The 14177-nt window shown below is 39.2% G+C and overlaps 1 protein-coding gene across 1 annotated transcript; it reads right to left on the minus strand.

Annotated features, from left to right (window-relative positions):
- Positions 1-3110: 3110 nt before the first annotated feature.
- On the minus strand, positions 3111-4386 carry LOC116600050 (protein tyrosine phosphatase type IVA 1-like). The gene has a single exon (XM_032360033.1). It carries the CDS (start codon positions 3835-3837, stop codon positions 3310-3312), a length of 528 nt encoding a protein of 175 aa, XP_032215924.1. The 5' UTR covers positions 3838-4386; the 3' UTR covers positions 3111-3309.
- Positions 4387-14177: the final 9791 nt, after the last annotated feature.

Below are 14177 nucleotides of genomic sequence, written 5' to 3' on the forward strand. Positions count from 1 at the left end.
AATTTAAAATAGATCACAGACCTAAATGTAAGCTAAAGCTATAAAACTTCTAGAAGAAAATAGAGCAGAAAACTGTGATTGAGAAGAGTTCTTGGATAGTTCAAAAGCATGGTTTATAAAAGAAAAATTGATAAATTGTAATTCAGGGTTTTTTTGGTTTTGTTTTTGTTTTTTAGTTTTCCTCTTGAAACATATAATTAAGAGAGAAAACAAGCAACAGACTGAGGGGAAATACTTGCAAATTATATATCTGAGAAAGGGATCATGTCCAGAATATATGAAGAACTTTTATAGTTCAGTAAGAAAAGGACAAAACCACCCAATTAAAAAGGTTGATGAATGTTTGAATTGGCATACTACAAAAAAATATGTGAATGGCTAACAAGCACATGAAAAGATGCTTAATATCACTGGTCATTTGAAAATTAAAACCATTTCACACTTACCAGAATGGCTATAATAAAGAAGACGGTAAGTGTTGAGGAAGATTGGAACCTCTTCTAACATCACTTTGTCTTCTAAGCGCTATGAAATTAAGGGAGAGTTTCCTTTGTCTTTTTAATCCCAGGGTCCTGGGATCGAGCCCCTCATCAGGCTCTCCGCTCCTCAGGAAGCCTCCTTCACCCACTCCCCCTGGTTGTGTTTCCTTTCTCACTGTGTCTCTGTAAAATAAGTAAAATCTCTTTAAAAGAAATAAATAAATCTTCATTCTAACTCCCCAGGCTCAATAAATAAATCTTCATTCTAACTCCCGAGGCTCTCAGGCACAGCCCCAGAATTCAGCATGTGTCATTTAGTATACTGGATGTTGTGGTTGTGCCACCCAGATCCCTGTGGAGGGCTGAAACACTCATTCCCCAGCTGCCAGAAATATTTATTAGCTGAAGGTTCACAGCTGCATCCCTCTCTGGGAATTGCACTTGGCTGAAGGAAGGTACTTCATTCAAGAGTATGGCTTCATCCCCAGGGACAGCCTGCATACAATGACTGGTTGACTCAAGTCCAAATATTCAACCCCTTTGCCTCAGTTGGGGACATCTCTAAGTGGTCATCCCAGCTCGAGAGCTCCTTACAAGATTAGTTAAGGCCAGTTTTACAACTAACTGTATGTATTGCCATTTAACAACTGCCGCCATTTTCTGGTTCTGTTGCTCCCTCACAGGTGTTGAGACAACTCCCCAGTAAATCTCCAAATGCAAATATCAGATGTAGTATAGGTTTCCTGAGGAACTCAACTTGCTACATGTGGAGGAAAATGGCCAAACTTCTCAGTTTTCTAATCTGCTGTACCAGTCCCACATGATCACCAAAAGCCTCTCTGGGTTTCTCTTTCCCTCTGGGTTTCTCTTTCCCTCAGTAGAGACCCCCCACCCACTGCCCTGGACCAGGTCTGATTCTTGGCCCACGTCCAGAATCACTGAATGCCCCCAGTGGGGAGTGAGGGGTGGTGAAGGGGGTGGAGTTGGCCACTCACCTCAGGAGAGCTCCTCCCTCTCTGAAACTCCTGTTCACCTCGGTCTTGTTGCTTTTACAGCTCTCCGACAGGTCTTCAAACATACTTCTTTACAAATTTTTCCTTATTTTTCTGGTTGTTATAGTGTAGGTGGTATAATGCTGCAAACTTCTACACCCTATCTGGAAGTGGAAGTCTCTAGGCACAGCTTTTCAAAATTCCAAATGTGTGGATATTAACTTTTTTCCCAACTTAATTGAATGATAGTCAAAGAAGTTATTAGTATTACTTAAATATTTTTAAATTTGTTGAAATTTTATGGTCAAATGTAACAAATATTTCATGTACTTACTCCTGAAATAATACAGAGTCTCACTGTCGGCTGCAATGCCCCTTGTATGTTCATAAGCTTAATTGTTTTTTCAAATCTGTATCTTTACTGATTTTTGCCCACTTGATCTTTTCTGCAAGATGGATAGTAAAATATCCCATCACTGTGGTAAATTTGTCGATGTTCCTTATAGTTCTCTCTGTATTTGCTTTATACATTTTGGACCAATGTTGTTTGGTGCATGAAGTTTAGAGTTGTTATAACTTCCTGGTGAACTGAAACTTTAATGATTTTTATCTCTAGTAACGCCTTTGCTTCTACTTTTACTAATAATAACACATCTCTACCATCCTTTCTTCCTCCTGCAATTCATTACTTATTTAGATGGTTAGGATCCTGTACTAGGTGAATGGTGAACACTGAAATTATTTCTGCTGCAGAACTATATTCCCAGACAGTGTGAATATATGGTTAAACTAGCACTAATACAGGTCATCATTTCATCAATTCCATAATAAAACAAAGTATCAGGTACCGAAATACAAAGTTACACAGTTCAAAAAGCATATAAAATATTAGATGTCTGATCACTTCATTAGTAGAAACCCACTTCTCTCTTTTGATTGGGAAGACAAGGGAAAAACATGCTTCCGAGAAAAACAGTTAATGAACAACTTCTAATAGACATGGTGAAGAATTACAAGATTTCAGAAACTTTATAAATAAGAAATGTTTGGGCTATAAAGCATCTCTGCCTTAAAAAGAATTTTTTTCTTGCTAAATAAAAGACCTATTCTATACACCCTGCCAAGACAAAGGCAACATTTTACTAGAGATATTTCATAGCCTCCTCCCACTCTCTCTTCAAACCCTCCCCCTCTAAGTTGCACCCCAAGTGTAAACATTAAAGTAACTGTAAGACATTTTTGTCTGAAACCATTACACACATGTGCTTCTGTACAATGTGTATTTTACATGAACTTTCAACCACAGATTTGTGATTTTTCAAAATGGAGGCTTTCATAACAGGCACAAAATGAGCTTTATAGAAAGACATTAAATAATCCCTTAAGTCTTGGTAAGAATCCAATAAAAATCGATTTTTGCTAAAACCTGATGTATACTGGTGTTCATGTGGGATGGTAAACATGAAGGAAAAAATAACCACATAGGCCCTACTTACAATGTTTGAAAGGACTAAAGGAATAAACCACATATGGTTTACAGTGCTGTTCATAATACTAGGATTTTAATTATATAGAATACTAAAAATATACAAGTATTGTGCTGGATATTTTGGCACCTAAGCTCTCAATTTCTTACATATTTTTTTTTTCTGACATGGGAATAGTATGAAGCCAAATATAGAGGCTGCAATTCTGTCATGCTTGTGGTTTTTTTCATGATTCCTATGGAAGCTTCATTAGACTGGTGATTCATTAAGCCTACATGTTGGCTAATATGTACGATAATTAAGTCTGTCTCAAGTTCCATTTCCAAGGCAACAGCATAAGGGAGCCAAGTTTTATTGAATGCAACAGTTGTTTCTATGACCACTGGAGTCCTTGTAGCGCAGCCGCATTTTAGAACGGTATTTCTCCAAATACAAAAGTTGCTTGCTGTTAAAAGCTCCACGCCGCTTTTGTCTTATAAACTGTACTGCATCTTCGTTTTTCATTCCACCTTCAATTAGGGCTAGGGCAACAAGCACTGGCGTTCTCCCAAGACCCGCAACACAGTGGACAGCAATACAACAGCCAGGTTCCTCCCGAAATTTAAGGTGTACGAGACTCAGCCAGTCGTCGACAATCTGGTTAGATGGCGATGACCCGTCATCGAAAGGCCAGTCCAGAACCTGGATGCCTTCTTTCTCCACGAGAGCCGTGTCGTAGGTGGCTTCACATACTCTTACTATTGTAGTAACTCCGTGTTTCTTAAGTTCTTCTATAAACTTGTTTAAGGTTGCGCTGGTTGGGCTGTGTGTAATAAGGAATCTCATGTTCCTGTACGTGACTTCCACGGGGGCTGGCCGGCTCGCTGGAGCCATGTTCATTTAGCTGAAATGTTTCCAACGCTTGAAGGCAGAAGTGATGTGAAGAAGCTGAAGGATACGCCCATATACTCCACCGGAAATTCTCAACGCTTGGGAAAATGTAATGGAGAGTCACAGGAAACGCCACGAGCCCCCTCGCAAGCAGCCGTCCTTGGGTTCAGGAATACTGAGTCAGCGGAAAGGGAGCGCGCCCGGGTTTACCCCATCCAGGTCTTAACGCTTGGGAAACGCTCCGAGGATTTCAACTCTACACGTGCGCGCCCAGGATAAGCGATCGGCCGGCGGCTTCCCGGGGGAGGAGCAACGCGCCTCTGCAGCTCACTGGTCCTCGAAAAGGTCGTGCTGTGCCTGGCAGTAATCTCTGGGGCCCTTCAGAAGCTCCATAAAGGCGTGCCCGAGAACACCACAGACAGGAGCCTGTTTACTCATTAAAGACTGTGGCCTAATCATACAACCAGTCCCGCAGCGGCGACACAGGCGGCGGCGGAGGCCTCGGCTGCGGGGCAGGGAATGGCAGTGGCAGCCGCGGGGCAGCAGTGACCCGACACCAGGCTCTACTGCGCTCCTGCCTCGAAGGAGCCAATCCGCGAGCGGAGGCGTTCTTGCGTCACAAGCCCGCCCTTTCACAGCAGGCGTGACGTGGGCTCCTCTCCACCAATCGCGGCAGGGCGCACCGAGTGGCTCTGAGCGTGAGACCCCGCGCTGGCCCGCCGTTGTCACTACGGCGCGGCTGGTTGGGGAAGGAAGGCGTGGTGCAGACGGAGACGTCACGATGGGAGGGAAGAGAAGGTATTGGGGGAAGAATTCCATCCATGCCCATCCATTGGCTCTGAACGATAAATCTTTTTCCAGCGGTTTCGTGTTTTGGCTGACTCGGGAACAATACGTTCCTAGACTTTTTCTTTAATCCAGTCTGACAATACTGGTCTTTTTACTGAAGACCTTCGTTAATTTACATTATTTTACTTAATGTACATTATTTTAATGTACATTTAAATTTATTAAATTTATTTAATGTACCTTATTTTATTTAATTTTATTTATTTATTTTATTTATTTTATTTAGTTAATTTACATTATTTTATTTAATGTTTTTAATTTAGTTAATTTACATCATTTTATTATTTTACATTATGTTAATTATTGCTATATTTGCTCTCATTTTGTACTCTTCCATATATTTATCCCTTTTTTCATCTGTTCTTGATTTCTTTTGGATTAGGGTTTTGCTCCTCTGAATCCGTATCCAAAATCCTCTGCTGTGTTGGGGATGATGTGATTGTGATTTAAGCTTACCAACTGCTACCGATTAGATACTGTTCTAAATCTAACTGGCTTTAAAGAAATTCATTTGCTGTAACAACTGTATGAATTAGATAGCTTTATTTTTATAGCTCTGATTTTTAAAAAAAATTAAACTTAGGCACAGAAGTGTTACTTGCCCAAAGTTACACAACTAGTAAATGTCAGGGTTAAGATTTAAATCGTGAAATTCTGGCTCTGGAGTCTACCTCTCTAACATATATATGTCCTATCATATACCTTTTTATTCTTTTACTACTGAAATAGCTTAGAAACAGTCAAACATTCTAAATACTTTCCCATGTCTTCAAGGAACTTAAAAGACTTAAAATATTAATGTTGTCAAGCATTTTTTTTAACACCACCTATTACATTGTTTATAAAAATCAGTCTTTGTTTAAATTTATCCAGTATGTGATCAGCTTCTTTGCTCACTATTCCTCCTTGCACCCCCACCCTTTCTTCTAAGATTATTCTTTATTTACCCAGGAGCATCTTCTGGAGGTTCCCTTAGTTCCTAGTATATGATCAACTTTGAATAATATTTTATATAACCTTAAAAATATGCATTCTCTCACTACTGAAATTGTTGGTAGACTTGTCCCCCCACACACACACACTTTGGTTCTTTAATGAGTTTTTTTTTCTGAAGTTCTCTTATTTGGGTTTCATTCTTATTGTTTTGCTGGGTATATAATTTTACATTGACATTTACTTTTGTAGTCCTTTGAAGACATTCCTTGTCTTCAGGTTCCCTCTCTAATAGCTGTAGAATTTTCTAAAATATCTAGTCTTTGGGCATTACCATGATACCAAAACCAGATGGTTCAAAAAAGAAAACTATAGGCCAATATCCCTAATGAGCATAGATGTAAAGATTTTCAAAAAAAAAATATTAGCAAACCACATTCAACAATGCATTAAAGGCTCATTTGCTATAATCAAGTAGAATTTCTTGGTTCAATACTTGCAAGACAATGAACCACATTAACAAGATAAAGGATAAAAATCATATGATCATTTCAATACATGCAGAAAAAGTGCTTGTCAAAATTCATTTGTTCATGATAAAAACTCACAACAAAGTGGATTTAGAGGGGAAATGCTCAATTAAGTCCATATAGGACAAACCCACAGCTAATATCACCCTCAATGCTAAAAAACTGAGTACTTTTCCTTTAAGATCAGGAATAAGACAAGAATGTCTACTCTCACCACTTTTATTCAACATAGTAGTCTTAGAAACAGTAACTAGACAAGAAAAGGGGGAAAAGGGAGGGAAAATTAGTAGGGAAGAAGTTATACTATCACTTTTTGCAAATGACATAATACCATACATGGAAAACCCTAAAGACTCCACTAGAATCTGTTAGAGTAAATAAACACTATTTTATCCTAATATCTTAATGTGATAGGATATAAAGTACAGAAATCTGTTGCACTTCTATATTATGTATACACACACACACAAAATAGGAGAAAAAAATTAAGAAAACAATTCCATTTAAAACTGCACCAAAGAGGGGCACCTGGATGGCTCAGTGGGTTAAGCCTCTGCCTTCAGCTCAGGTCATGGTCTCAGGGTCCTAGGATCAAACCCCACATTGGGCTCTGCTCAGCAGGGAGTCTGCTTCCACCCACCCCACCTGCTTCTCCCCCTACTTGAGATCTCTATCAAATAAATAAAATCTTTAAAAAAAAAAAAAAAACCTGCACCAAGTAGAATAAAATACCTGAGAATAAACTTAACCAAAGAGGTAAAAGACCTGTACTCTGAAAATCAGAAGACACTGAGGAAAGAAACTGAAGATTACAGTAACAAATGGAAAATATTCCATGCTTGTGGATTGGAACAAATCCACATTAATATGATCCATATCAAAATATCAATAGCATTTTTCACAAAGCTAGAACATATAATACTAAAACTTGTATGAAATCAATAAAGCCCCCAAATGGCCAAAACAGTCTTGAGAAAGAAAAACAAAATTAGAGGTATCAAAATACCAGATTTCAAGACATACTACAAAGCCATAATAACCCAAACTGGCACAAAAACAGACACCTAGATCAGTGGAACAGAATATAGTCCAGAAATAAGTCCATACACATATGGTCATGTAATCTATGACAAAAGAGGCAAGAACAAACAATGGGGTGAAGACAGGCTGGTCAATAAATGGTGCTGAGAAGACTGGACTGCTACATTCAGAAGAACGAAACCAGATCACTTTCTTATAGCTTAAATATTAATTCAAAATGGATTAAGTACAGAACTGTGACACCTAAAAGTCCTAGAAGAAAACATAGGTAGTAGTCTCTGACATCAGCCTTAGCAATATTTTTCTAGATAGGTCTCCTCGAGCCAGGGAAACAAAAGCAGAAATAAACTATTGGGAGTATACCAAAATAAAAAGCTTCTGTATAATGAAGAAAACCACCAACAAAGTGAAAACACAACCTATGGGAGAAGATATTTGCAAATGATGTATCCCATAAGGATTTAATATCCAAAATATATTAAAAACTTATACAACTCAACACCAAACAAAACAACAACACCCCAAAAATAACCCAATTTGAAATTGAGTAGAGGACATGAGTAGATATTTTTCCAAAGAAAACATACAGATGGCCAAAAGACAAAGGAAAACGTGCTCAAATCACTAATTATCAGGGAAATGCAAATCAAAATCGCAGTGAGATATTACCTTATACCTGTCAGAATAGCTAGTATCAAAAAGACAAAAAAATAACAAGTTTGGCAAGGATGTGGAGAAAAAGAAACCCTCATATAATGTTGTTGGGAATGTAAACTGGTGCAGCCACTCTAGAGAACAGTACACAAGTTTCTCAAAAAATTAAAAATAAAAATATTTTATGACCCAATAATTCCACTTTGGGGTGTTTACCCAAAGAAAATGAAAACACTAATTCAAAAAGATATATGCTCCTGTATGCTAACTGTAGTACTATTTACAATAGCCAAGATATGGAAGCAACCCAAGTGTCCATTGATAGATGAATGGATAAAGAAAAAGTGGTATAGGTATGCAATGCCATAAGATGAAGCCATTTGTGTTAACATGGATGGACCTAGAAGCTATCATGCTAAGTGACAGAAGTTAGAGAAAGATAAACATCATGTGATTTCACTAATGTGTGGAATCTAAAAAACAAAACAAATGAACAAACAAAAAAAGACACTTAAATACAAAGAACCAACTGGTGGTTGCCAGAGGAGATGGGGGTGGGGGAATGGGTGAAATAGATAAACTTCCAGTTATGGAATAAATAAGTCATGGAGATGAAACATACAGCACAGGAAATAGAGCCAATACTATTGTAACAACATTATGCAATAACAGATGGTGACCACACTTACACTTTGAGCACTAAGTAATGTATAGAAATGTTGAATCAGTATGTTGTACATCTGAAACTAATATAACAATGTATATGACAATGTATGTTAATTATATTTATTTTTTTTTAAGGTAGAAACAGACCCATAAATACAGAGAACAAACAGTAGTTGCCAAAAGGGAAGGGACGGGTGGGATGGGCAAAATGGGTGAAAGAGGGGGAGAGGTCTAGGCTCCCACTTAATCCACTTATCAAATGAGTAAGTCACAGGGATGAATGTTTCAACATAGGGAACATAGTCAAATAGCACTGTATATGGACAGACGGTAGCTACGTTTATGGTGAGCTACGTAATATACAGAGTTGTCGAATCACTATGTTGTATACCTGAAACCAGTGTAAAACTGCATGTTAACCAAACTTCAAGAAAAATGAAATAAAATGTCTAGGCTTTGTTTCCAGTCTCTGCATGGCCTGTAACAATAAACCTCTGTTTCTTTCTTCTTTCCCTTTCCTTCCCTCTTCACTCTTTTCTTCCTTTTTCCTTCCTTCATTTCTTCTGTAATAACTCAGTCCACTAGATGAAAAAGGTAGTTGTCTGTGAAGGAGGCAGGGATACTGGAGTCTAGGGGTGAGTAAGAAGGGCTTTCACACAAGGGTCAGATGGTAATAGTGGCCTGGTACAGACTATCAGCGTCCAAGCAGAGTGGAGAGAACATATAAGTAAGTGTTCCATAAGTATCTATCTGGTAACACATTGAGGGTAATGGGAATCCGAATTCTCACTGTCAGATACGAGTTACAAACATAGAAAGGGAGAAAAGTAGAATTAACGCTTGGATTTTGGATTGGAATTGGTTGCATCTATGTAAACTCTTAATTTTCAATATAGAGAAGATAGTTATGGAAATAAAGATGTGTGTACAAGAGGACTAGAGTAGCCTGGAACATCTTGTTATGACAGAAAGCAAGGAAATGTTCAAAGAATGACAGGAATATGACAAAAGGACAGAGAACACAAACCAAGGGAGACTAAAGAGACCTGTCAACTAAATGTAATCGGGTATCCCAAATGGGAATTTTTTATACTTTTTTTTATTATGTTAATCACCACACAGTACCTCAATAGTTTTTGATGTAGTGTTCCATGATTGTTTGTGTACAACACCCAGAGCTCCATAGAATACGCGCCCTCCTTAATACCTACCACTGGGTTCACTCATCCCCTCCCCGCAAAAAAACCCTCAGTTTCACCCCTGGAGTCCACAGTCTCTCATGGTTTGTCTCCCCCTCCGATTTACCCCCACCCCTTCATATTCCCCTTCCTTCTCCTAATGTCCAAATAGGATCTTGAAACAGAAAAAGGACATTTGGGAAAAATTAGTGCAATCTGAATAAAGTGTAAAGTTTAGTTAATGGTAAAATACCAATGTTGTTTCCTCAATTATAACAAAGGTATCATAGAAATGTAAGGTATTAGCAATCAGGAAACTAGATGAGGAGCATACAAGAAGTATCTGAAACTATTCTAAGATTTTTAAAAATTATTTAAAATATAACAAAAGCAGAGAAGCAAGTTTGAAGGGCCTCACTGGTCATGATTTTTATATAAACTCATTGAATAAAATAGAAATCCTTAAATCCATACCCATACAAATAAATCAATATGGAGAAGCCAACACTCTGCCTTATAGTAGAATGCCAATTAGTAAATGGAACAGGAATGGCAGAATTAGTAAAATCTGTATTTAACAAGTGTCAACACAATTATTCAGCAAAGAAACATCAAAAGATGCTAAAACCAGTGGGTGAAAGTTGATGAGGAATGAGTTACTTATTAGCATTCAAAAGTATCTAACACACACACAATAATTCATTAAAGAAGATAGCGTTAAACCTTGAAGGTATCACTTAATCAAATGATCAAAATTAACATGACCAGTAATGGGACAAATTGAGTTGTGAAGCACCTGTTAGGATGATTATGACACATCCCATCTGTGATATTCTTGAAAAAAGAAAAATCATGGTTGGAATTTTATGATGAAAAATCAGACAAATCCAAATGGAAGGACTAAAATCTTTAAAGGTGTCAGCCATGAAAGTCAAGTAGAGGCTGAAGACTTTTCCAAGTTGAAGGCGATTAAAGAGATAATGGCAATTAAATCTAACACAGATTTCGATCCTTTTGATAAAAAGGACACTATTGGGACAACTAGAAAAATCTGAATTGAGTCTTTAAATTATTTGGGGGGGGGGGGTTATTTATTCATTTAACAGAGAGGGAGAGTACAAGCAGAGTGGGAGGGAGAAGCAAGCTCTCTGCTGAGCCAGGAGCCGGATGGGGGACTGGATCCCAGGACCCTGGGATCACGACCTGAGCCAAAGGCATCCACTTAATGAACTGAGCCACCCAGGTGTCCCGAGTCTTTAAATTATATAATACTAATGAATCAATGTTAATTTTCTGATTTTGGTAATTATATTGTGGTTTTATGGGAGAATATCCTTATTTGTAAGGTACTATATCCTGAAGTATTCAGAAGCGATAAGACCTAGGTCAGCAACTTGCTCGATCTTATTTCTGCCTGGGATTTAAGGGGATAGGAGGATATTTTTACCCTTCTTCAACCTTCTCTGTAAGTTTAAAATAATTTCAAGTAGAAATCTAACTTAAGCATTAATTTAAAAGGCCTGGGTCATAGATAATTATCTGATGCTTTCTGCTTGGATTCTCATTCTCACTTTGTGATTGTCTCTGGAGACATTTTTAGAGCTTTACATTTTTAAAAGTTTTAAAAAATATTTTAGCTAGTATTTTTAATGGTTCTGTAGCTCCCCCCTACCCCCGCCAAAATTTCAGGTTATGGCAGACTGGCATTGTCCACTATGTTCCATTTTCCCCATATTTAATACTAGCATTCCCTGAGTATTTCACTAGACATTACCACCAAGCTAGAGACCTCAATTCCCAAGTTCCCTTGCAGCATGGTGTGGCCATGTGATTAAATTCTGGCCAATAGGACATAGACAGAAATAATGGTACCACTTCCGGGTTATACTCCTTTAAAAAAATGCACACTGGTTCCCCTGCCCCTTTCTCCCGAGTTGCTAATTGGGAGATGGTGAGAAATGGAGCAGTTGCCTCAACCCAGTGGTAGAAAGCACAGGAGAACCTAGTAGAGCCACCCTACTATCTTAGACTACTTACCTCTAGACTGTTCCTTGGGAGGAACACACACTTCTGTCTTGTTTAAGCCACTGTTATTTGATCTCTGTTAAAGCAGTATCCTAACAAAATGTAAATAAAAGGGCTGAAGTACTACCTGATTTGGAGAAAAGGGGAAACGGGAAGAATAAGGACTCAAAACGACGACAATACGCTTCTGGCGCTGGCCAAGATGGAATAAGTCCTCTGTAGTATTTCTCTCCGACTGACTCAAACTGAAGAGAACACAAAAAGCAGCTACTGAGGACACAGAAAAGTACACAATAGCAGATGGATTGCATAAGTAAATCAAAACTTGAAGAATGACTAGCATAGTGATGACTTTACTGGTAAATGTATTCCTCCTCTCGCTTTGACCTAATAGCAAAGCTTTCTAGCCAAGGAGCCAGGGAAAAGTCTCCTTGTGGGCTGGGCAGTATGAAGAGAATACCCTAGTTTCCTCTTTTGTCCCTCCCTGGCATGCCACAAGGCCAGCAACATCATGAAGCTAGACAGGGGTCACATCAGCAGCAGGAATGGTGGAGACTTTGCAAGCACCTGGACCCAAGGGATCCTGTCTTGTCCAGAAAAACAAGGAAAGGGGACCCTTCTCTTCAATAGGATGAGAGTGATTTGTTATTTCACTCTGTCTTGTCCTTCACTGCTTTGCCCCAAGGTCAGCCCATCATATAGAACTTTAAGAGAACAAAGGGAATCAAAACTCTGAGAAAAAACCTTGGCTTTATAGCCAGAGGACTGGGAATAGGGGATTTGAGAATGTGGGAGAAATTCCAGTGAGCAGAGAGCTAGAGAAAGAAATCCTCTAATTCCACATGTGAGTCACTACAAGCCTCACTCAGGCTTATTCCCCAGTTGCACCTGTGAAAACACAGGCTTTCAGAACTGAACTAACATCAGAACTGTTATCCACAGAAAGTGATAGAGGGAGGGGAGTTAAGATGGTGAAGGAGTAGGGGACCCTAAGTCTGTCTGGTCTCTGGAATTCAGCTAGATAGTTATCAAATCATTTTGAACACCTATGAAGTCAATCAGAGATCTGAGAAAAGAAATCCTGCAATTCTACAAACAGAAAAGCAACCACTTTTTGGAAGGTAGGAGGTGAGGCGCCTTGAACTGGGGTAATATATCAGAGGATATGGCAGCAGGAGAGAGCCTAAGGGGACTATTGCAAAGTACTGTAAGCAGTAGAGCACAAAACTACAACTTTAAGAGGTCTACTCCAGTGGGGGATGTCCCTGCACAAAAGGTGCTCAGGAGGTGAAGAGGTGGAATCCTAGGTGGGACAGTGTGGTCTCAGGATCCCCAGGGTCATAAGAATGAGGGTGCTTGTGTGCAGCAGAATTCCCAGGCACTGGAGCAGGGAAACTGGCTGCAAATAGCGAGTGTAGGCACTGGATTTTTGCTCAGTGTTGCCATAAATGAAGCAACCACTCTCTGAGCAGCGCCCAGCAAAAAGCAAGAACCCCCTCCCTCCCCTTGTGACACCCCCACCCCCTCCCCTGGGGAGGAACAGTGCCACAGTCTATAAAATTTGGCGCCTTGAAACTTAGCACAGTGCTTCAGATAAAAATTCTCAGTGGAAGGTTGGGTGAACACAGACTGCGGACAGAGACCAGGAAGACAAAAGGGACTGACTGCTTTTCTGTGACGATCCACTGAGGAGTGGAGGATGCAAACTTACAGTTCTGGGACTGGAGAGCTGGGCGCCCGGCATTTTCATCCTGTCCACCCATGCTGAAAGCCTTCAGGGAGCAAAACAGTGCCGCGTAGTGGAATCCAGAGCCCCTTATAAGGACAGCGCATTTCCACAAGTGCAAGGGCACCTGAAAATCAGTTCAACAGGCCCTCTCCCAGAAGACCAGCACAAACAGCTCACTCACACCAGGTTTGCTGATTACATAGAGAGCTGTAAATCTTCCATTCTTGGGGCAAAGAGTATATAGAATGGGGGGAGGGAGTCATTATTCTTTAGTCTTTCTGGTTTTTTCAGCTATATTCTTATTTTTTCCATTTTTAATCCTTTTTTATAGGGTACATATGTATTTTTTAAGGTTTTATTTGAGAAGAGAAACACAGCGAGAGAGGAAACACAAGCAGGGGGAGTGGAAGAAGGAAAAGCAGCCCCCCCACACCCCAAGCAGGGAGCTTGACATAGGGCTCAATCCCAGGACCTAGGGATCATGACTGGAGCTAAAGGAAGATGCTGAATGACTGAGCCACCCAGGCTCTCCATATTTTTTGTTTCATATATATATATATATATATATATATGTTTTTCTTATTTTGGGATCTAGTTTCCTTTAACAAACAGACCGAAGTACACTGAGAATCTAGCTTATTGTTTATTCTGTATAAATTGTTTATAGAATAAACAATATTATATATTGTTCATTGTTCTGTTTTATTTCTTGTTTTTTTTTTTTCTTATTGAGTTTTGTTTTTT

This window comes from Mustela erminea, chromosome 9, assembly GCF_009829155.1.
Source record: "Mustela erminea isolate mMusErm1 chromosome 9, mMusErm1.Pri, whole genome shotgun sequence".
Lineage (NCBI taxonomy): Eukaryota > Metazoa > Chordata > Mammalia > Carnivora > Mustelidae > Mustela > Mustela erminea.

What these genes read in the sequence shown, in the direction of transcription:
- LOC116600050 (XM_032360033.1), bottom strand. Translation starts at nt 3,837, where the DNA reads ATGAACATGGCTCCAGCGAGCCGGCCAGCCCCCGTGGAAGTCACGTAC.